At 31.1% G+C, this 21,533-nt stretch overlaps 3 protein-coding genes across 3 annotated transcripts; 2 read left to right on the top strand and 1 right to left on the bottom strand.

Annotated features, from left to right (window-relative positions):
• Window positions 1–1,560: 1,560 nt before the first annotated feature.
• LOC107917228 (probable LRR receptor-like serine/threonine-protein kinase At3g47570) lies at window positions 1,561–5,146 on the bottom strand. Its single transcript, XM_041078162.1, has 3 exons — window positions 4,522–5,146; window positions 4,264–4,407; window positions 1,561–4,139 (listed from the first exon to the last, which is right to left on the bottom strand). Exons 1-3 carry the CDS (start codon window positions 5,144–5,146, stop codon window positions 2,011–2,013), a joined length of 2,898 nt encoding a protein of 965 aa, XP_040934096.1. The 3' UTR covers window positions 1,561–2,010.
• Window positions 5,147–5,786: 640 nt separating this feature from the next.
• On the top strand, window positions 5,787–7,454 carry LOC107917227 (receptor kinase-like protein Xa21). The gene is made up of 3 exons (XM_016846598.1): window positions 5,787–5,800; window positions 6,408–7,007; window positions 7,097–7,454. Exons 1-3 carry the CDS (start codon window positions 5,787–5,789, stop codon window positions 7,452–7,454), a joined length of 972 nt encoding a protein of 323 aa, XP_016702087.1.
• Window positions 7,455–16,624: 9,170 nt separating this feature from the next.
• On the top strand, window positions 16,625–18,822 carry LOC107917602 (pectate lyase). Its single transcript, XM_016846923.2, has 4 exons — window positions 16,625–16,939; window positions 17,331–18,033; window positions 18,117–18,359; window positions 18,482–18,822. The coding sequence occupies exons 1-4, from the start codon at window positions 16,749–16,751 to the stop codon at window positions 18,707–18,709; spliced, it is 1,365 nt and encodes a 454-aa protein (XP_016702412.1). The 5' UTR covers window positions 16,625–16,748; the 3' UTR covers window positions 18,710–18,822.
• The last annotated feature ends 2,711 nt before the right edge of the window (window positions 18,823–21,533 follow it).

The following is a 21,533-nucleotide window of genomic DNA, read 5'->3' as shown; positions in this document are numbered from 1 at the left end:
GCTACCTCAACCTAAGATATTATAATCGAAAAGCACTGAATAATTTAATAATAATTTTTAAAGCAAACTTAACATTGTTGGAAGCTGCCTTAACCTAAAATATTATAATTAAAAAGCACTAGATAACTAATTGAACTCAAAATTAAGTACTTGGACTTCACTTTTTAATAATAATTTTTAAGGCAAACTTAACACTGTTCAAAACTGCTTCAATCTAAGATACTATAATTGAAAAGCATTGAATAACTAATTGAATTACTTCACTTTTTAATAATAATTTTTAGATATAATAACTTGTTTAGCTCTCCAATTTTACAAAAAAATTTATTTTATATTTTCATTTAATTTTTCATTTTTTTAACTTTTAAACTTGTATTATTTGTCAAATAACCCTAAAATAGATGAAAAATTTAATGTTTGTCAACTTTTTTGACGTGGCGGTCTATGTGAATGTCACGCCAACAATTAATTTTTTAATTTTAAAATAATTTTTTTTATATATATTAAAATAGTTTTTTTAATTTTTAAAAATTAATTAATTATTGACGTGACATCCACATGTGTTTATTAGTATGGTATTAAGAGTGAAGAGAAAATTGTAAATTTATCATTGTCAGATTCAGACATTAGCAATAGGAGGAAGATAATTTTAAGGGAGGCAAAGCAGACCTGGGAAGTGGGGAAGAAATTGGGATTAAGTGTGAGGGGAGATGAAAGGGATGTTATTAAGGATATAATGAGACTCGAAGACCAGTAACAAAAGACTCGAAGGGAACAAATAAAGCCTCAGCGCGATAACAGTTGCGAGTTTGAATTTGTTGTTTTGATTTATATTAGAATATTGATTGGGTGATATGAGAATTGTTATGTTTTAATTCGTCTTGCATAATATTTATTTGAATTTATTTACAAAAAAAATATAAATTTTAATTTAAAAAACAACATGAATATTTTAAGGATCATACATTTACTGGACTCCATTTATAGACACTTTTAATTAGTATTTACAACTATAAAATCGTTGAAAAAAATTTAAAAAAAGAGAGAAAATATTTGATGCATTATCGATGTATAGAACACCTCATCATTAAATAAAATAAAAAATAGTGTAGTACTTATAAATAAATACTAATAACTTTATTGAAATATAATTAATTAATTAATAATTAAATACTACAACCCTAAACCTTAGATCTTAAATTCGAGACTCCAAATCTAATTCTTTAAACTCTTAAATCTAAGATCCTAAATATAAGAGTTATTAATATTTATTTATAATAATTATGATCAATGCGTAATTATGTTTAAATAAAATTATTAATATTTATTTACAAATTCTCTATATTTTTATTTAATTTTATATACTAATTATGCGTAAAATATTATTCCTTAAAAGAAAAAAAAAATAAAAATAAAAATAAAAAGTAATATACTAGCTTAAGAATTATTGGTTAAAGCAACTATATAAGTGGATTATAGAATTTCATTTTCTAATAGAATTTTAAAAAGTCAACATTTGCATAGACTTCAAGAGAAGGTCCACATTGGCATGCTATGAAGTATTGCATGGAGTTCCCATTTATGGTCAAAGCTCAAGTTCTGTGTAAACGCAGAATTCTATTCAATTCTACTCATCTAATGCATAGTCAAACTCGAAAAAGAATTTTGGTGTGAAGGAAGGTATAAAATTTGAAAAATTTAGGATCAAAACTAAAAATTAAACTTGCTCAGTTCCACGCAAGTACATGGTTTTGATTTTCTTCAACCTTGCAACAACTTCTTCCATATCAATCCTTTCCTCTGCTACCTCTGCTGAACATTCCAGAGCTAATTGCAAAATGGATAATATACAATCCTTTGCTGCTAACCCTTCTCTCTCTCTTGTATTTAGAAGCTTACTGTCTACCACATCAACTACGGAAGATGGTAATGATTCTTTCACCCAACGTTTCAAGCTCATTTCTTCTCCAAACATATCATCTGTCGGCTTTTTTCTTGTGAAAGTTTCCATTACAAGAATCCCGAAACTATACACATCACCTTTTGTAGAAACAATTCCTTCTGATCCATATTCTGTATAAGAAAATAATTTAAATCCATTATAAATTTAAAGAATAATTTGAAGGCAAGCACAAGTCTATATACATTACCTGGTGACATGTATCCAATAGTTGCTAGTGTCTTTGTTTGTATCATTGCATCTTCCTCGCCTAAGAGTTTTGCAATGCCAAAATCACCCAAATGCGCTATCATATCTGTATCTAGCAGGATATTGTTTGGCTTTATATCACAATGAACCACTGGTAGGGTATGACCATGGTGGAGATATTCCAATGCCAATACAATGTCTATCACTATATTCAACCTTTGCAAAACATTCAGAAAATGGTTGTCAGAATATAGCCACTTCTCCAAGCTTCCATTAGACATGAACTCAAGTACCAAAGCTTTAAATTCAACATTAGAGCAGCTACTAATGATTTTAACCAAATTCCGATGACGAATGTTGCGTAGTACCTCACATTCAATATCAAAGCTTTTAAAGGCTCTATCTTGATTTACATGGAACACTTTTACTGCAATGGTCATCCCAGTTGAGAGAGTTCCTTTGTATACTGACCCGAAACTCCCTACCCCAAGTAGATTGCTATCAGAAAATCCATCAGTAGCTTGAGCAAGGTCATGGTAAGAAATTCTTCTCCATTCAGGTAACGGTGGCAAATTTTCTTGAATTGGTAGTTCAGTTTTCGTATTTCGACTTCGTAAAAGAATGAAAACCGCGAACGATACTAATATGACCGAGCCAATTGCAGGTAGAATATATTTTAAAAGATTGGCACTCTTGGAGGGATCAGTTTTGCAAGGTGGGACTTGAAGTCGAGATGGACCGCACAAGTCTTCATTGCCTATAAATGATTGGCTCGAGTAGTTTCCAAATAATCCTCTGCTAGGAATTTCCCCTTGTAGTCTATTGAAAGAGACATTGAAATGTTTGAGATTTTGGAGTTTCTCTAAGGACTTGGGGATCATTCCTGAAAGGTTATTCCTAGACAGATCCAAGTATTCCAAACTTATCAACTCATCAAATGATGCAGGAATAGAACCCTGCAACATATTACCAGATAACGAGAGATGAGTTAGATGCATGAGATCAGCAATGCTGCTTGAGATAGCACCTGAGAACTGATTATCTGACAAATTCAAATTGGTCACAGACTTCCAGTTCCCGATATCAGTTGGGAGTGATCCATTCAGTGAATTCGAAGATAACTCTAGGAACAAGATGCCGTCGAGTCTTGTCAAGGTTGATGGGATTGAGGTAAAATTATTGGAGCCTAAGAAAAGATTCCTAAGAGAAACCATATCACCTAAGCATTCTGGTATTGGTCCAAATAGTTTGTTGTCAGTGAGAGTTAAGTAAGCCAACCTTTCAAGATGACATAACTCGGACGGAATGCTTCCTTCAAGCTTGTTACTCCCAAGATCAACATCTTGCAACTCTCTCAAGCTTCCAAGTGTTGCAGGTATTGTTCCAGTGAAGTCATTGTGGTCAAGGCCTAACCAAAACAATTTGCTTAAGTTTCCGATTTCACCGGGGATGCTGCCCTTAATGTTGCAATGAGAAGCATAGAAAAGAGTTAGAGAAGCAGATAAATTCCCCACAGAAACTGGAAGTTCACCAGTGATCAAAGGGTTATCATCAAATATCAAAACTTCCAAGCTTTTACAGCTTGTCAATGATGAGAGAAAGCTCAATACAGGGGAAGAAGGTTTGCTACTTAAGTTGTTATGCCCTAAGTCCAACCGTTGCAAATATTTTAGATTGCCAAACGTATCCGGAACAGTTCCAGAAAAAGAATTATTCGTTAGTTGAAGAAAAATAAGATTAGAGGCGTTGGAGATAAAGGTTGGGATTGGTCCACTTAGTTCATTTAGCTCAAGATAAAGTCCTTCTAGTTTTGGAAGTCCAAGGCCTGCTGTTGATGGAAGCTGGCCTGAGAGTTGATTGAAACCAAGCCAAATCATCAATGCTGTCGATATGTTAAAGATTGGAGGAGGGATGGAACCAGAGAAACTATTATTTCCCAAGGATAAGATTTCAAGATTCTGTAAGTTTCCAATCTGAAATGGAAGTGCACCTGCCATAATTTGTATATAAATTAGTATAGGCACTAATTAATATTTAATGAAATGATATCATTGTTGTTAATTGAAAATTTGCATAAAATAAGATACATAGAGAGAGAGTGTGTGATACTCTACCTGACAAGCTATTAGAGGAAAAATCAATGTAACTCAGAAATGTCAAGTTCCCAATGCTTGAAGGCACAGGCCCTGTTAAGTTGTTTTCTGAAAAGCGAAGCCTCTCTAAGTTCAGAAGGTCACCAATTGTTCCAGGGATTTGACCTGAAAAATATAATTGATATAACAACTAGTTTTATGTAATTATAAAACAATTGTTGGTAAGCAAAAATTGCAGAAATATATCTTCAAATATAAATTGCAGGGGGAAAATGGAACCTGAAAGCTGGTTGGTTCCCAAATGCAAACTCTTCAAGGTGGAAAGGTTTCCAATCTTGACAGGAATCTGCCCTCTCAGATTGTTGTTTCCCAAATTCAAAGACTCTAGCTTTGGTAAATGGCACAAAGATGATGGGATTAAACCAGTGAAGTTGTTTCCGAATAGATACAAGTTTTGAAGTCGAGTGAAGGAACCGAACCATGATGGGATTTCTCCACCGAATTTGTTGTTACCCAAGTTTATGAACTTCAACCGATGCAAATTAGCCAAATGGTTGGGTAATAAGCCTTGAAAACTATTGTTCATAATGTTGAGTCTGGTGAGGAAGGATAGATTTCCCAAGTGTGATGGTATGGTGCCTACCAGAACCATGCCTGTAAGATTCAAAACTGTGACCCTAAGGTTCTTGGATCCGCAAGTGACGCCAAACCAATTGCAGACAGATGTGTTAGTAGACCAATTGGTTGCTAAAAAACGTTTTGGATCAGAAGTTACATGAGATTTCAATGCAAGAAGAGCTAACCGGTCTGTGGTGATGTTGGGTGATTCCATGGAAAAAGAACGAACAAAATTTAGAAACAAAATCACAAGTACAAGAGACAGCATAAAGTGAGATTTTCCCATTGGCTTACTTGGGTTGATGAAGGATATGAAATAATGGAAACTCTTTGATTAAATAATCAGCAAAACGACTGGATGGTGCATGGGAATCCAACTGCTACTGGTTTTTTTTAAAAGTAATCTAAATTTTCTAATTAATTATTTAAAATAACTTAACTTAAAATCATGTATGTAAATTATTCGATCTCTATAGTATTTATCGCTGTTGTTTGACAAATTGGTGGCATTACCTCATCATCGGCCGATAAATACATTTAAAAATTGACGGCATTGACATAAAGTGTAATTATATAAAATGTTTAGAGAAATAATAAAACAATTATTCTTTTCAGATCAGCTGGGCTAATTAAATGCTTTCAACTTTTATTATATTTGGATGATGTTATTTTTTGAAATTAAATTTAAATAATCTTTAAAAAAATATAAAAATAAAAAATAAAATTTTTAATTTTTTTAAAAATAATAAAACTTAAAAAATTATATAAATTATCTAAATATATCTTAAAATTTTTTTTTATCTAAATCTAAATATACTGGAGAATGAGTTTGAAAATGTTTAAAATTAAATGAACTTGAGAAAGTATTTTGAATGATTTATTTTCTTCTTAGTTGCTTGGTGTTCGACGTCTGCGTGAGACAGTCAATGCTGGTACGCTGGTTGGTAGATAATTTCCTGCAACTTGATCAATAACTGTCCCTACAAAGAAATGTAGATTTTACCAACCAAAACTTTCAATATTCTGCAATACTTTGATTAATTTAATTTTCAGGCTAATAGTTGTAATGTTCCACGTGATCATAATAGAATGATAGATTGTATGATTATTATTTATTATTTATAATATCTCGTATAATGAAAAAGCATATTTCCTAAAAGGCTGTAAGGTTGAAGTTTATAAGAATATTCATAAATTTAATTTTTAATGTTTATTTTTTATCATTTTAATCCTAATTGTTCTTTTTATTATTTTAGCCTATAGCTTTTAAAATTTACATACTAATTCACATGTATTTCATTAAAGATGTGGATAACTTTTAAAAAAGTTTTATGAAATTTTTTATGAAATTTAAAAAAAAAAATTGAATCTTTATGATATACATGTAAATTATCAAGTAATTTTCTACATTAGCATCATTAAAATTTTAACGATCTAATTAATTCTCCCGTCTAAAACGTAACTTTAAAAGTTGGGGGTGAAAATGATAAAACAGAATTTTAATTGAATTTTAACGGTCCAATCCTGGTTATCATTCTTTTACGAAGTCAAAATTCGAAAGCTGAACTACCAATTCAAGAAAATTTGCCACCGTTACCTGAATGGAGAAGAATTTCTTACCATGACCTTGCTCAAGCTGCTGATGGATTTTCCCAAAGCAATCTACTTGGGGTAGAGAGTTTCGGGTCAGTATACAAAGGAACTCTTTCAACTGGGATGACCATAGCAGTAAAAGTGTTCCATGTAAATCAAGATAGAGCCTTTAAAAGCTTTGATATCGAGTGTGAGGTACTTCGCAACATTCGTCATCGGAATCTGGTTAAAATCATTAATAGTTGCTCTAATGTTGAATTTAAAGCTTTGGAACTTGAGTTCATGCCTAATAGAAGCTTGGAGAAGTGGCTATATTCTCAAAACCATTTTCTGAATGTTTTGCAAAGGTTGAATATAGTGATAGACATTGCATTGGCAGTGGAATATCTCCACCATGATCATTCCCTTTCCGTGGTTCATTGCGATATAAAGCCAAACAATATCCTGCTAGAAACAGAAATGGTAGCGCATTTGGGTGATTTTGGCATTGCAAAACTCTTAGGCGAGGAAGATGCAATGATACAAACAAAGACACTAGCAACTATTGGATGCATGTCACCAGGTAATGTATATAGACTTGTGCTTGCCTTCAAATTATTCTTCAAATAAATTTATAATGAATTTAAATAATTTTCTTATACAGAATATGGATCAGAAGGGATTGTTTCTACAAAAGTGATGTGTATAGTTTCGGGATTCCTGTCATGGAAACTTTCACAAGAAAGAAGCGGACGGATGATATGTTTGGGGAAGAAATGAACTTGAAACGTTGGGTGAAAGAATCATTACCATCTTATTACTTAGTTGATGTGGTAGACAGTAAGCTTCTAAATACAAGAGAAAGAGAAGGGTTAGCAGCAAAGGATTGTAAATTATTCATTTTGCAATTAGCTCTGGAATGTTCAGCAGAGGTAGCAGAGGAAAGGACTGATATGGAAGAAGTTGTTGCAAGGTTGAAGAAAATCAAAACCATGTACTTGCATGGAACTGAACAAGTTTAATTGTTAGTTTTGATCCTAAATTTTTTTAAATTTTATACTTTTCTAGACACTAAAATTCTTTTTCGAGTTTGACTATGCATTAGATGAGTAGAATTGAATAGAATTGTGCGTTTACACCGAACTTGAGCTTGACCATAAATGGTAACTCCATGCAATACTTCATAGCATGCAAATATGGACCTTTTCTTGAAGTCTATGCAAATGTTGACTTTTTAGAAGTCTATTAGAAAATGAAATTCTATAACCCACTTGTATAGTCGCTTTAACCAATAATTCTTAAACAGAGTTAGTATATTAATTTTTTTATTATTTTTAAAAAATAATATTTGATACACTGTCTATGTATATAGTGGCGGAGTTAGAAAATTTTTTTTAGTAGGCTAAATTAAATTGTATATTTTTACAATAGTAAAAATATAATTTTATTATTTTAATAGCTTATATCATTATAATTTTTAAAGGACTAAATTAAATTTTTATCATTTTTGATGACCAAAGCGTAATTTTATAATAACTAATTTAAAGTTTTATAAATTATAAAATACCTAAATTAAAATTTTACCATTTTAGGAGAGCCATTGCCTCTGGATCTCTACTATGCTCCGTGTATAGTCTCATATATAATTAGTGAATAAAAACATAACACATCATTATTAAATTAAATAAAAAATATGGAGAATTTGTAAATAAATATATTAATAATTTTATTTAAACATAATTTTTTATAAGTTTCTATTTAAATATAATTAAACATTAATCGTAACTATTATAAATAAATATTAATCACTCCCAGATTTAGTATATTGGGTTTAATGGTTTATGATATTGAATTTGGAGTCTCGAGTTTAAGTCTAGTGTATAAAATCTCAAGTTTAGAGTTTTAACATTTATTTATAATTAATTATTATTTAATTATGTTTCATACACCTATAATACATCAAATATATATATTTTTTTCAACGATTTTATAGTTGTAGTTACAAATTAAAAGTGCCTGTAGATGGAGCTAAGTCAAGTTTAGGATTGAACAAACGGTCATTATGATCCTTACAAAATTCATGTTTTTTAAATTTAAATTTAAATTTTTTATAAATAAATTCAAATAAATATTATGTAAGATCAATTAAAGCATACAATCTATTGGAGATCTAATTACCTGCTTTGTAAACATACGCTTTCTTATGAATATATCCATAAAATGAAATGTCGAGAATAATAAATATTACACAAATCTCAGTGTTTGGCTCATTGATCATGGACGTTCACTCTCGTACCCTCGTCATAAGATCAATCACTTAAAAATTTGTATTAAAACTATACAAATTGCACTCCCTTGTGACTTCACTTTAGGTGAGTAAATTGGTAAATTGAGATTAATGTATTAAAAGAAACCCATAAGTACATACTTCTGGCTTATAGATGGTACGAAGTTCAACTGAGATTCCAAGATTTTGTGCATCTTGAGAGAAAAAAGAAGAATGATGATGACATAATCTGGTAACCCAAATCAGTTTGAATGCAGTCATAGAACACCGAACCACAAATCATGTGCAATGTAGCTCTTCTCATATTAGTGTTTTTACAGCATCCAGGAGGCTCCCGAAAGGATCATCTTCATCGGGAAAGAGTAGAATTCCAGTACAGTGTTAACAGACCTGAAAGAGTTTTTGTTGTCAAAAACTAACAAAAAACATATGCAGAAACCTGTTTAATCATAAGAGGAAGTAAAATACAACAGTTCGACATACCCTTCCTCCTATTCTTACGACATGAATTTTAGCAGAAATATATGTTTGGACAGTATAGGGTAATTGAATGACATCGTACTCTTTTGTATAATTTTTTTTATATTTAAACAAAATATATATAGTAGTATAAGGAGTAAAGTTAAGCGATTGATCTAACCAAAATTTGTTACAAGAACTTGTCATAAGTAGTTTTAATGCATGCTACTCGTGCCAACCTATAAAAAAAAGAGATTAAATTTAGAAAATAAATAAATAAAAAAAGTGGAAATAAAAAAATGAAATTAAAAATAAATAAGTCGAATGGACGGCTCTCTAACTTCAGTGACGATTTAAGCTTCAGTTTCGAACTAATCCTGGATAATGAATTTTCTCCTCTAATTGGTGAGTCGATTATAGAGAACAAGGAAACGTCTCAGACAACTAGCCCTTCCATGTGTAAAATAACTGCGGTCACGTCCAACTAACACTTATTGAATGCACAACTCTGAATACGCATCCACCATTTAGCTCCTTGGTAGCTTTGAGAACTAGAAGGACCTGACTTGAATCAATGACCTCAACTGCATGGTTCATTTAAACCCGATTGTTATTTTCCTTGACAAATCCAACCACTCATTTAATTGGTCACGTCAATTTATTCTTTAGTAGACCGGTTACAATAATTATGGACTGTATCTGTAACGGCCCAAATTTCAGTGGTATTGGAACAGTGATTCGAGATCACTAAATCCGAAAAATGAGTAGAAAATATTATTAATTTAATGAAAATAAGTTAGATGTGAAGTTAGGAAAATGATTGAAATAGTGAATAGTATTTTATAATAAATGCTAAATAATTTGGAAGTGAAAACGAGGTATTGAGACCTCGAAATATTAAACCGAGCCATAAGTATTTTATAAATATTAATGGAGTGTTAGTAAGTTAGTGTTAAAGTTTCGTCAAGAAATTTTAAGGTTTTGGTAGTCAATTGGGTAAAAAGGACTAAATCAAATTAAGTGCAAAATTGTGAAATGTGATTAAATAGCTCTAGTAATAATTAAAGGAGGACTAAATAGGGAATTAAACACTATTACTGGGCTGGACGGCATGTGTGTGCTGGAAATATTGAAATTAGGTGTGAACAAGGGGTAAAATTGGAAAAGAAGTAAAAATTGAATAGTTAAAAATGGGATGTAATTGGAAATTTAGAGATTTCTTCAATTTTCTTCATCCTCTTCAGCTAACATTGAAGAAACCTTTGAGCTGATTTTTCAAAGTTCAAATCTTGATTATTTTTTGAAATTTTTGTGTTTTTGGGACTTTTATAATTAGGTCCTATCATCTAATTCATTAGTTTTTGATTTCATGGTTGATTTTGAAAGTTTCCATGAATAAGTGCTGGAAGTTTATGATGATTTAGCATGGAATTAAAGCTTTAATTTGTTTATATGTTGATTTTATTGAAAGAATTATAAAGAAAGTGAATATTTGGGGACCTAATTTAAAAGACCTTGAGATTAGGATTTTATGTGAAAATTCTAAATTTCAATGGTTTTGAAGTAACTTAAAATGTCTAAGGAAAGTGTTAATTGAGAATAAAAGGTTTTATTGATGAGTTAATTGGTCAGGGACCAAATTGTGAAAATTGTGAAATTTGGGGTAAAAGTGTAATTTTAGGAATTAAAGGGTATAAATTGTGAGATAAAATAAAATTGAAATGAATGTTAATTAATGAATGATTTTGCAATTATAGATCAAGAAATTGAAGTGAATCATGGAAAGGAGAAAATAGGCGAATAGTTTTCTCGAACTTCTACAACTATTGCGAATTAGCCCAAGTAAGTTCATGTGGCTAAATTTTAGTGATCATTGTTATTATTATGAATTTTATAATGAGTTATACTTATGATTATGATAAAACCATGAACAATGTAAAAATATGAAATTGAAGAAATGATTATATTGAATGAAACATCAGATTGAGTACTTTTGTCCAGTGTCAAACGATGAATTGACGGAAAAAGACCATAGTTGGACCATGGCAACAAGTGATAAGTGATGTAATGGCCTAAATTCAAAATTATCGGAACAGTGGTTTCGTAACCACAAATCCGATTTAAAGAGAAATTTATTTCAATATTTTTGCATGAAAATTGATATGATAGGAAAATTGTATGAAAATATTGATAGAAAAATTTTACCGATTTAGTGGTTAGTTAGAAAAAGAAATTATTGAAGAAATTGGGTAAAAACAAGGTATCGAGACTTCTATCTCGTAAAACTGAGTCGAAAATAATTTATAAATATTTATGAAATGTTATTAATGTGGTATTAAAATTTCGTTACGAAATTTTAATGTTTGGGTAGTCAATTAAATGAAAAGGACTAAATTGTAATAGGTGTAAAAGTTGCTAGAATGATTAAATAGTTTAAGAGTCTAATGAGAAAGGATTTAAAAGAAAATTAGACCCAAAAGTTATTTGGGCTGGACGGCAAGGGTATGCAATCAGCAGAAAAATTGATAAATTAAGGGTAAAATTAGAATATTGCAAAATTAACTAAATAAAACTAGGACTAAATAGGAAATATCTAGATTTCTCTTCATTTCTCTTCAATTCCAGCAGCTAAAAACGCCATAGGAGGGTTCTCTAAGCTGGTATTTCATAATTTTTGCACCAAGTGAGTTAATCCTTGCCTTTTTCTTGTAATTTTTGTGTTTCTAAGACTTTTGCAACTAGGTCCTACTATTAAATTTATTAGTTTTTGATTTCATGGATGAAATTGAAAGTCACCATGATTGAGTTCTGTAAGTTTATGATGAAATAGAATGAAATTAAAGCTTTAATTTGTTTATGAGATGATTTTATTAGGTAATTTCAATAGAAATTGATTTTTAGGACCTAATTGTGAAAATGCTTGGAATTCAAGTCTATTGCTAAAATTATGATTCCTAAAGGTTGTAAAATAGTTTAAGGTGATAGAATAAAATATTAATTGAGAAAAATTAGTTCAATTGAGAGGCTAATTGAGTAGGGACGAAATTATCATTTATTAAAAGCTTAGGGGAAAAATGGTAATAAACAGCTTGCACAAAAACAGTTTGGACAGCAGCAGTAGACTAACTTTGAAAAAATCACCATAAATTGTAAAAATTGAATTAGAAGATGAAAAAAATATGGAATTAAATATTATTGAGTCTAGTTTCTCATAGGAGAAATAGTGTAAGCAATGGATTTGTAAATTTTGAGATATAATGAATTTTGTGAGACAAGGTCAGAATGAATTCGGGTTCTCCTGTTCTGACTTTAAAAAATCATAAAAAATTGAATAAAAACAATTAGGGGCTTAAATTTATATGTATAGAATCCTTAATGAGTCTATTTTTAAGAGAAACAAACGAGAACATCATTTGAATTCTGTATGAAGAGATAATTAATTTTTAGTGAAGAAGGGTTAGAACTGTCGACAGCAGAACAGGGGTGACTTTAAAGAATAAAATGTACTGATTGGATATACCAAAAATTATAAAAAATTTATGGTAAGAAGATATGTGAGTCTAGTTTCATGGAAAATTATCGGATCCTAATTTGGAGTTCTGTAGCTCAAGATAAAAATAATTTAGTGACTATGACTCAAGTAGACAACTTTGAATGAACTATAAATAATAGTTGAATTATAGAGAATGTTGCATATGAACATGAAATGTATTAAATTGATAATTAAATTTATTTATTTAGATCCAGAAGATTCAAATACGAAGCTAGATCGAGGAAAGGAAAAAGTTCGGGATTAGTAGATTTTTTGTTTACAAACAAGTATCAAGGTAAGTTCATGTAACTTGAATTATATTCTTAAATGCTTGAAATGCATGTTTTTTTATATGAATATGATTTGAAAGTTCATTGTATGAAAATTTATGAAACATTGATATATTTGATAAAAAGGGGAAGAAATCCCGGTTGAATGAAAGAAAATTTCGATGGATCTCTGAAAAGGAATTGATGGTAAAAAGGATCTAGCCCGGACGGGTGATCCTATCTTGATATAGCCCTCCCGAAGAATATGTCTAAAATGGATTTAGCCCGGACGGGTAATCCGAATTAGGGTCTGAATTTAGCCTAGATTGGTAATTCAGATCCAAGCTCATTAGAGTAATTGTCGTTGCAAAGGATTTAGCTTTGACTGGTAATCCCGACAATACTCTATGAGTTTATATTACAGGGGATTTAGCCTGGACTGGTAATCCCGCTGTAAGGATGAGGTTCGCGGGAGCGTGCTCTCTGAAATAGAAATGTGCGCACATGAATATGAATTGACGGACTCGGAATTGTACACTAAAAGTGTACCTCTGAAAAATCCATCGAAATTCTGATAAATTCAACGGGATAAATATGGAAAAATAACAAGGAAATGGAAATCATGGTATTGATGAGCTCATCAATCATGGTATATATTATTGGTACATGGAAATTATTGTACTAACTTGAATGTTGAGTTTGTGCATATTAGGGTAATAATGCATTGAATGGATATATGGATGTTTATTGTATTGTATTGAAAATATTAGGTAAGTATAATTCTTGTTACATGAGCTTACTAAGCACGAAGTGCTTACCCCGTTTCCTTTTTCCCTGTTTTGTAATGTTAAGAGCTCGGAGGTTGGATTTGGTCGGAGACACATCACACTATCAACCTCAGGACTTCGGTATATAAAGAAACTTTATTTTGGAAATCAATGGCATGTATAAGCTAATAAAGTAAATGATTCTATGAAATGAATGTAAGGTCAGCGAATGGTATGGCTAACAAATCTTGGTTTAGTTATGTGATGAGGTTATCTTATAAAAATGCATGAATCTATCTTGAAAATATGTTGAATTGGATTGGTTGATTTGGATTGGTCTTGATATAATATTGCAGGGAAGGTTAGATATCTGTAAAGGGATTATATTGAGTTTTTCCTAAACAAAAAAAAGAAAAAAAAATATTTATTTGTAAACTCCGGTAATACCTAGTACCCTATTCCGGCAATGAATACGGGTAGGGGGTATTGCAAGTGATATCCGTATAAGACCATAGCTGGGCTATGGCATCGAAAAACAAGTGATAAGTGATATTTGTATAAGACCATAGCTGAGCTATGGCATTGGAAAACAAGTGATAAGTGATCTGTATAAGATCATAGCTGGGCTATGGCATTGGAGAAAAGTGATAAGTGCTCCCATGTAAGACCATATCCGGGATATGGCATCAGTATAATATATGACTCATGTAAGACCATGGTTGGGCCATGGCTTCGGAAAGTGAAACGTGATCATGTGCAAGTCCATAGTTTTACTATGGCAAAGTGAAGACGAAGTACTCAATCCGTATAGTTTCTTAATTTGAAAAGAGATGGTAAGCGATAAATGGGCCCAAAAGAATGAAGTTTAAGTGTGAATAATATTAAGTGAAATTGATTTGGTTTGTGAATGACAGGAGAAATTAATAAGTTGTATAATATACGAATGCTTTACCATATGTGGTAAGTTTATGTTCTAAGCCTATGAACTTACTAAGCTTTCACAAGCTTACTTGAATGTGATTGATATGTCTTGTAGATTAACATGGAGTCGGAGGATTGGATAATCACCAAGAATCACACTATCCAGACGTTCTCCGGTAGTTTTTAAGTTATTATCTTTTGATTTATATGGCATGTACAAGTATTTGGTTGGATAAAGTTATAAATGGTTAAAGTATGTAAAAGGGATGGCATATGTGTATGAAACTTGGTTTAATCATTAAGTAGTAGTGTGTTAATATAAAATACATATTATGGGCATAAATTGGTTGATTGGTTGGTTGTAAATTGTATATAATTGTGTTTAAGTGCAGGTAATGGATGAAAGGGTGAGAAAAGTGACCTAAAACGGCCTATTTTCATCCACATGGCTAGACACACGGGCGTGTGTCTAGGCCGTGTGTGACACATGGTAAGTCCACGGGCGTGTAAAATGACCGTGTGTCCCATGCATCCTTAAATGTGAAGTCAGGATAGTACACGGGCAAAAGATACGGCTGTGTGTCTTGGTCGTGTGAAGGACATGGGTTTCAAGCATGGTCGTGTGTCAAAATCATGTGAAAATGGCTTAAAAATAGTGAAAAATCAGTTTACCACACAGCCTAGCCACATGGGCTTGTGCCCAGGCCGTGTGCCCCTTTGATACTTAAGAAATTGCAAGTCAGAATTTCACACGGGCTGGCCACACGGCCATGTCTTAGGCCACACGAGCGTGTGCCCCTATCTTCAAGGTAAAATTTCCAAAGTTGCCAGTTTAGTCCCGAACCACTTCCAAAGCATGTATTGGGCCTCGTAGGCCCAATTAGGGACTTTATCATAAAATTTGAAAAGTTTTAATTTAGAATGCAAATTTTTGACTTGGTTTTATACGAATGCTGAGGTATAAGTCCAGTAATGCCTCGTAACCTGTTCTGATAACGGATATAGGTTAGGGGTGTTACAGTATCAATTCTTCTAATTGTACGTCGCACAACACCGAATCAATGGGTTCTGTTTGGTTTGATGCTATTACGACTTTGTAAGACAATCGTATCTATTTCTTAAACTAAAGGAATAACGAATAACATGTAAAACATTTAAACTTTATATAAAATTTCAAATTAGGATTTCTTAAAATTTTAAATATATTTTTTTATTTTTTAATAATGTTATTAAATAGTATTAAATTTTTACTTTTTAAAAAATTTTAATAGTATTTATAAAAAAATTAAAATACATATAATATTTTAAAAAATTAAAGACTAATTAAATAATATTTAATTTTGTTTCTAAAAGTTCTTTAGTAGTATTTGTTTTTTTTAATTTTGTATACATTTTAAAAGTTTTAAAATAAAATTTTTAAACACCGTCATATTTTATTTTTTAGAAGTATGAAACCTTATAAAATCTAATAATGTTTTTTAAACACAATTGGTTTTTTTAATTAACTAATTAAATAATATTTAAATTTTTTGAAAATTTTCTCTTCCCTTGTTAACTTTTAGCAGTATTTGAAAAAAAATTAATTTTTTTATAATTTAGTGATTTATCCATCACAATAGTTTTAAAATTTAGGAAGTTTTTTGAAGGAGAAATTGTTTTTATTTTAAATTTTAATGATATAGATGATTTGATTTTATTAAAATAAATTTAATGGATAATTAAAAACTAAGTAAAAGATGAGAGAGCGTCACCTGTGGTAAATTGACGTATTCATTTGATTGATGTTAAAAACAAGGTATGAAAGCCAACCAATTTCTTGCATATAGTTTTAGGGGGAAAAGTTTAGTTTTAGGTTGTACATAAATTGGTTGGTTGATGGTTAGTCAGGTACCATAATTTTAGAGACATATAATTTCATGGAAGGTTTATTTAAGGCGACTCAAAAATTCTTGTCTCCATCAAAATAAACAAGGCTTTAGCCAACCAGATTAGCTCTAGGTATATTTGGGTTTCATCATCTTCATCTATTTGAAAACCCAAATATACCTTTAAGAAACGAAACATATCGTAAGAAAATAACAATGGAGGTAACTAAAGTGAGGTTTTCTTTTTTCTTTTCGTTTGCCGCACTAATTCCAGGATTATGGGCAAATATTGCTGAATTTGATGACTTTTGGAAGCAACGTGAGGAAGAAGCTTGGAATATTACCTTGGCAACTTATGAGCCAAACCCAGAAAACGTCACCAATCATTTGAGCTATAATGTTAACAAGTAAATCTTACTATGTTTTATATAAAAAGTTCATAGTTTAGGGATAAGAAAATAAGGTAGAGATATTGAAAGCTGAACTATTATCCTATTGAATATCAACAATTAAGAATATATGCATGAATTAATTAAGCTAAACTCTTTGTTCTTCTCATTTTCATTATTTTTTATTCCAATTAGTAATCTTTCATGCATGTATTCTATAACATTGTTACTCATAATCTTATTAGGTTACAAATTAGCTTACAACAATCACACGCCTTCATTGTAATGATCAAATTTTCATAATTTAGATGCTTGAGAGCCACAACCACTATTTACAATATCTTGAAACTTTGTTATTAACTTATTTTAAATAGAGGCATCATATATTATCTTGGACAATTTGTTGCAGGTTTCTTAAAGAAACTAGTGCCAACCAAACCATAGATTTTGAGGATGGTATTACTAACAACACGAGAAGATACTTGAGAGGAAAACACAAGAAGTACACTGGTCCGTGCATGGCGACCAATCCAATTGATAGGTGTTGGCGGTGTAAGAAGAACTGGGCCAAAAATCGTAAAAGATTGGCAAAATGTGTGCTTGGTTTTGGCCATAGAACTCATGGTGGAAGTAAGGGGAAGTATTATTTGGTGACAGATAATTCTGATCATGATGTTCTAAACCCAAAACTAGGAACCTTACGTCACGCTGTGATCCAAAAAAGGCCATTATGGATCATTTTTGCTCGTACCATGCACATCAAATTGTCACAAGAGCTAATAGTTCAAAGTCATAAGACAATCGATGGCCGTGGAGCAGATGTTCATATAGCATATGGAGCTGGAATTACACTTCAATTTGTGCACAATGTCATCATTCACAACATTCATATCCATCGCATTGTTCCAAGTTCTGGTGGCCTAATCAGGGACTCTGAAGATCACTTTGGTTACAGAACAGTAGGTGATGGAGATGGAATTTCCATATTTGGATCATCAAATATTTGGCTTGATCACATTTCTATGTCTGAGTGCCATGATGGGCTTATTGATGCAATCCAGGGTTCAACTGCCATCACCATTTCAAATTGCCATTTCACCCATCACGACGCTGTAAGTTTTGCCTTAAAATACTCAACAAGTTACATAATTTGTCACCTAGTTTTTTATTAAACGTTCATGGATTTTTCTTTTAGGTGATGTTGTTAGGAGCAAGTGATAGCTATTCTAAAGATAAATTCATGCAAGTGACAATAGCATTCAACCGTTTTGGCAAGGAATTATTACAAAGAATGCCTAGATGTCGATGGGGTTTCTTTCATGTTGTTAACAATGACTACACACATTGGAAAATGTATGCTATTGGTGGTAGCATGCATCCCACCATTATCAGCCAAGGTAACAGGTTCATTGCTCCGCATGACCCCAATGCCAAAGAGGTAAACCAAAATATAGTTAAACAATATTGATAACATTCATTACATTTGTAAGCATGATAAACATGTGACCAAAAATATATTTGAGATCATACCATTATTTTTTTTCCATTTCACTTTTGTAGGTAACCAATAGGCTCTATGCATCAGAGTCAGAATGGAAAAATTGGATATGGAGATCAGAAAGAGACGTACTCCTTAATGGAGCCACCTTTAGAACTTCTGGGCCACTCTCGCCACCCCATTTGAAATTCAACAGAAAGGAAATGATCAAAGCCAAGCCTGGAGCATATGTCAGAAGACTCACTCGTTTCGCAGGGACTCTTAACTGTATAAAAAGAATCAAATGTTAGATGTGATGTTCAATTTTACTAGTCTTCAAAAAAATCCCAACATGTAAAAAAGAAAGAATTGATACATGGAAAAAAAACTCATATAGAATTATAATAAAATATAATTCCAATAATCTTTATCTTGCATTACTAGCATGTTAAGCTATTGAGACCTACAAAAATAAAACGTACTTAAAAGTATAAGATTAGTAGTAAGTGACAAGTAGGGGTCGTATCCATAGAAATTAGTGATAATTCTATTCCTTAAATAAAAAACAAGTAGATAAAAGAGAGGTTTTTAGGAAATAAAAAACTAAATTCAAATTAAAAACAAAATGATAAATGCAATAATTAAAAGTTTTGGAAAATCAACGGGAAAAACTCTAGTCAAAAGTAAAATATCCATTTGATTCATAGATTCAATCATTGACCCAATGATAATGACAATACCTTTAATAAATTAGTTCTAGTTGTTGACTCAACATCGGGCAAACAATCTCTCCTTACCTATTTAGTAACCAAGAGGCAACTTGTTTGGATTACTTCTCTTGCTAATAAATAACTTTGTAAATCAATTCCCAACATTCAACTTACCGACAATATTAAGAATGAGAGAGACCTAATTCTAATAAACAAACTCACCTCAAAGGGGTATATTTATGCTAAATCACACATCCACAACATATAATCATAAACTACAATATAAACAATTATGCAATTCGTCACTAGTATTAGAATGACTTAAACGGTTACAGATTTAATTATTCTATTTGACAAGGCAATCGTTCTAAGCTATCAAATATCCACCAAATATTTAACAAACTTGAATAATTGTAATTAAAATAGAATATGCGTGAATAATAAAGAACAAAGAAAAATAAAGTTTCACAAATTTATTGAATCAAACTTCGATAATTCTTTGACTAGAAAATTAAGTTTTGAAAACCATAGGGTTGATTTCTTTTACCTATTTCTCTCGGTAATCTATTATTAACAACTTCTTTCACTGTAAAGAAAAAAAAGAATATGAGATTCATGACTTGAAACAAACATAAAATTATTCATAGATATTCATGATATGTTCCCTATGGTAACTGGGTTCATGAATTATGGCCACCAAACAGTCCGAGCAGCAATGTACATTGGTCAATGTTTCATGATTACCTTATCCCACACAAATCATTTACTCGTAACTATTCAATATCCTTATGAAAAATTAATCACATTAGAGCGTTTCTATGGATGAATCCATTTTGAATTTGATAAATGCATTGCTTGTGAAGTATGTGTTCATGTATGCCCTATAGATCTACCCGTTTTTGATTGGAAATTTGAAACGGATATTCGAAAAAAACAATTGCTTAATTATAGTATTGATTTTGGAATTTGTATATTTTGTGATAATTGCGTTGAGTATTATCCAACAAATTGTTTATCAGTGACTAAAGAATATGAACTTTCTACTTACGATCGTCACGAATTGAAAAAACGCAATAAATAAGAAAATAACTATAATATGAGAGAGTAGCCAAAGGCTCCCTCACTCTCTCTCAAAATATCATATTTATATTGTGTAGTTAACCTAAATTAGGTAAGAAGAGCTTCAAGCCCAAAATATCCTATTTATATTGTATAGTTAACTTAAATTAGGTTACAAGAGATTGGTTGAAGTTGTAGAACTCATAAAGGACCAAAATACCCCTAAAGCTTAGACAAAACACAAAGAAAATACATACATTGGTGCTAGGGCGCTAGGATTGGTGTAGGGGTGCACAAATTGTGGCACAAGGGCATTGGGCTTAGGGGTGAGTAAAACTCGATTTGATTTGAAAAAATAAAATAAAAAATCAAATTTCAAGTTAATCAAATCAAGTTATTCGAATTGCTTGAGTCAACTCGAATAGCTCGATTTGAGTTTCGAGTTCGAGTCGAGTTGAATTTCACAATTCAAATAATTCAAATAACTTGAATAACAGATTGGTGTAAATACCCTTTTGGTCTCTGTCAATTTTGAAAATAAGCAAATTGGTCTCTCTAAACAAAAAATACAAAATAATTCAAACTAATTTTAAAAATTCAAAATATTTATAAAATTTTCAAAATTTATATTTTTAAAAAATTTAAAAAATTAAAAAATATAAAAAAGTTTAAATTTTAAAAATATTCTAAAATAATAATTTTGGGACCTATTTAATGATTCAAATTTATCATACTCAAATATCTTATTTTATTATTATTATTTTGCTCTGAAAAACTTTTCAAATATATATGGTTTCAAATTTATGTGTTCTAACATATAATTAGTTATAGTGTAACAATATTTTTATTTGACATATTTAAATTTTTTTTAATTTAACTCGAACAAGTTCACTCAATTCGACTTAACTCGAATTTCATTTCACTCAAATCGATTTGAAAAAAAAAATTAAATTGAGTTAGGATGATAAAACAGGACTTGTGAACTTGATTAAGTCAAAAATTTGTACTCGATTCAATCGAACGCTTAGCCCTAATTGGGCTAAAGGTTGAGTTTCGAAGCTTGGGGTGTAGGGGCCGGCACCAAAGCTTGGCACAAGGGGCGCTAACATAGTGCCATTCAATCACGCACTGGGTGCCAGCTACGAAGCGGGGGCACTCTATTTGTTTTCCACACTCCGTTTCTTTACCGATTATCCTCAAACTCGAACCTTAAGCTCTCATGGGTCTAATCCAAGTTACAAAACACTTAATTTACTATCAAATACTAAAATCATATAACAATCAAGCATAATTAAATAAAAATCCAAACAAATGAAAATGAGACATTAATTATACAAAGAAAGCTAACATGCAACATTTCATTTAA

Source organism: Gossypium hirsutum, chromosome A01 (genome assembly GCF_007990345.1).
Source record: "Gossypium hirsutum isolate 1008001.06 chromosome A01, Gossypium_hirsutum_v2.1, whole genome shotgun sequence".
Taxonomy (NCBI): Eukaryota; Viridiplantae; Streptophyta; class Magnoliopsida; order Malvales; family Malvaceae; genus Gossypium; species Gossypium hirsutum.
Note: the sequence above shows the minus strand (reverse complement) of the source record. Positions and strands in the feature narration are given on the sequence as shown.

Coding starts and splice junctions, on each gene's coding strand:
- LOC107917228 (XM_041078162.1), bottom strand. CDS start 5,146: ATGGGAAAATCTCACTTTATGCTGTCTCTTGTACTTGTGATTTTGTTT. Junction 4,408..4,521: donor GGGAACCAACCAGCTTTCAG/GTTCCATTTTCC, acceptor TATATTTTTCAG/GTCAAATCCCTGGAACAATT. Junction 4,140..4,263: donor TTCCTCTAATAGCTTGTCAG/GTAGAGTATCAC, acceptor AAATTATGGCAG/GTGCACTTCCATTTCAGATT.
- LOC107917227 (XM_016846598.1), top strand. Junction 7,008..7,096: donor CTAGCAACTATTGGATGCAT/GTCACCAGGTAA, acceptor TTTCTTATACAG/AATATGGATCAGAAGGGATT.
- LOC107917602 (XM_016846923.2), top strand. CDS start 16,749: ATGGAGGTAACTAAAGTGAGGTTTTCTTTTTTCTTTTCGTTTGCCGCA. Junction 18,034..18,116: donor ATTTCACCCATCACGACGCT/GTAAGTTTTGCC, acceptor TTTTTCTTTTAG/GTGATGTTGTTAGGAGCAAG. Junction 18,360..18,481: donor ATGACCCCAATGCCAAAGAG/GTAAACCAAAAT, acceptor TCACTTTTGTAG/GTAACCAATAGGCTCTATGC.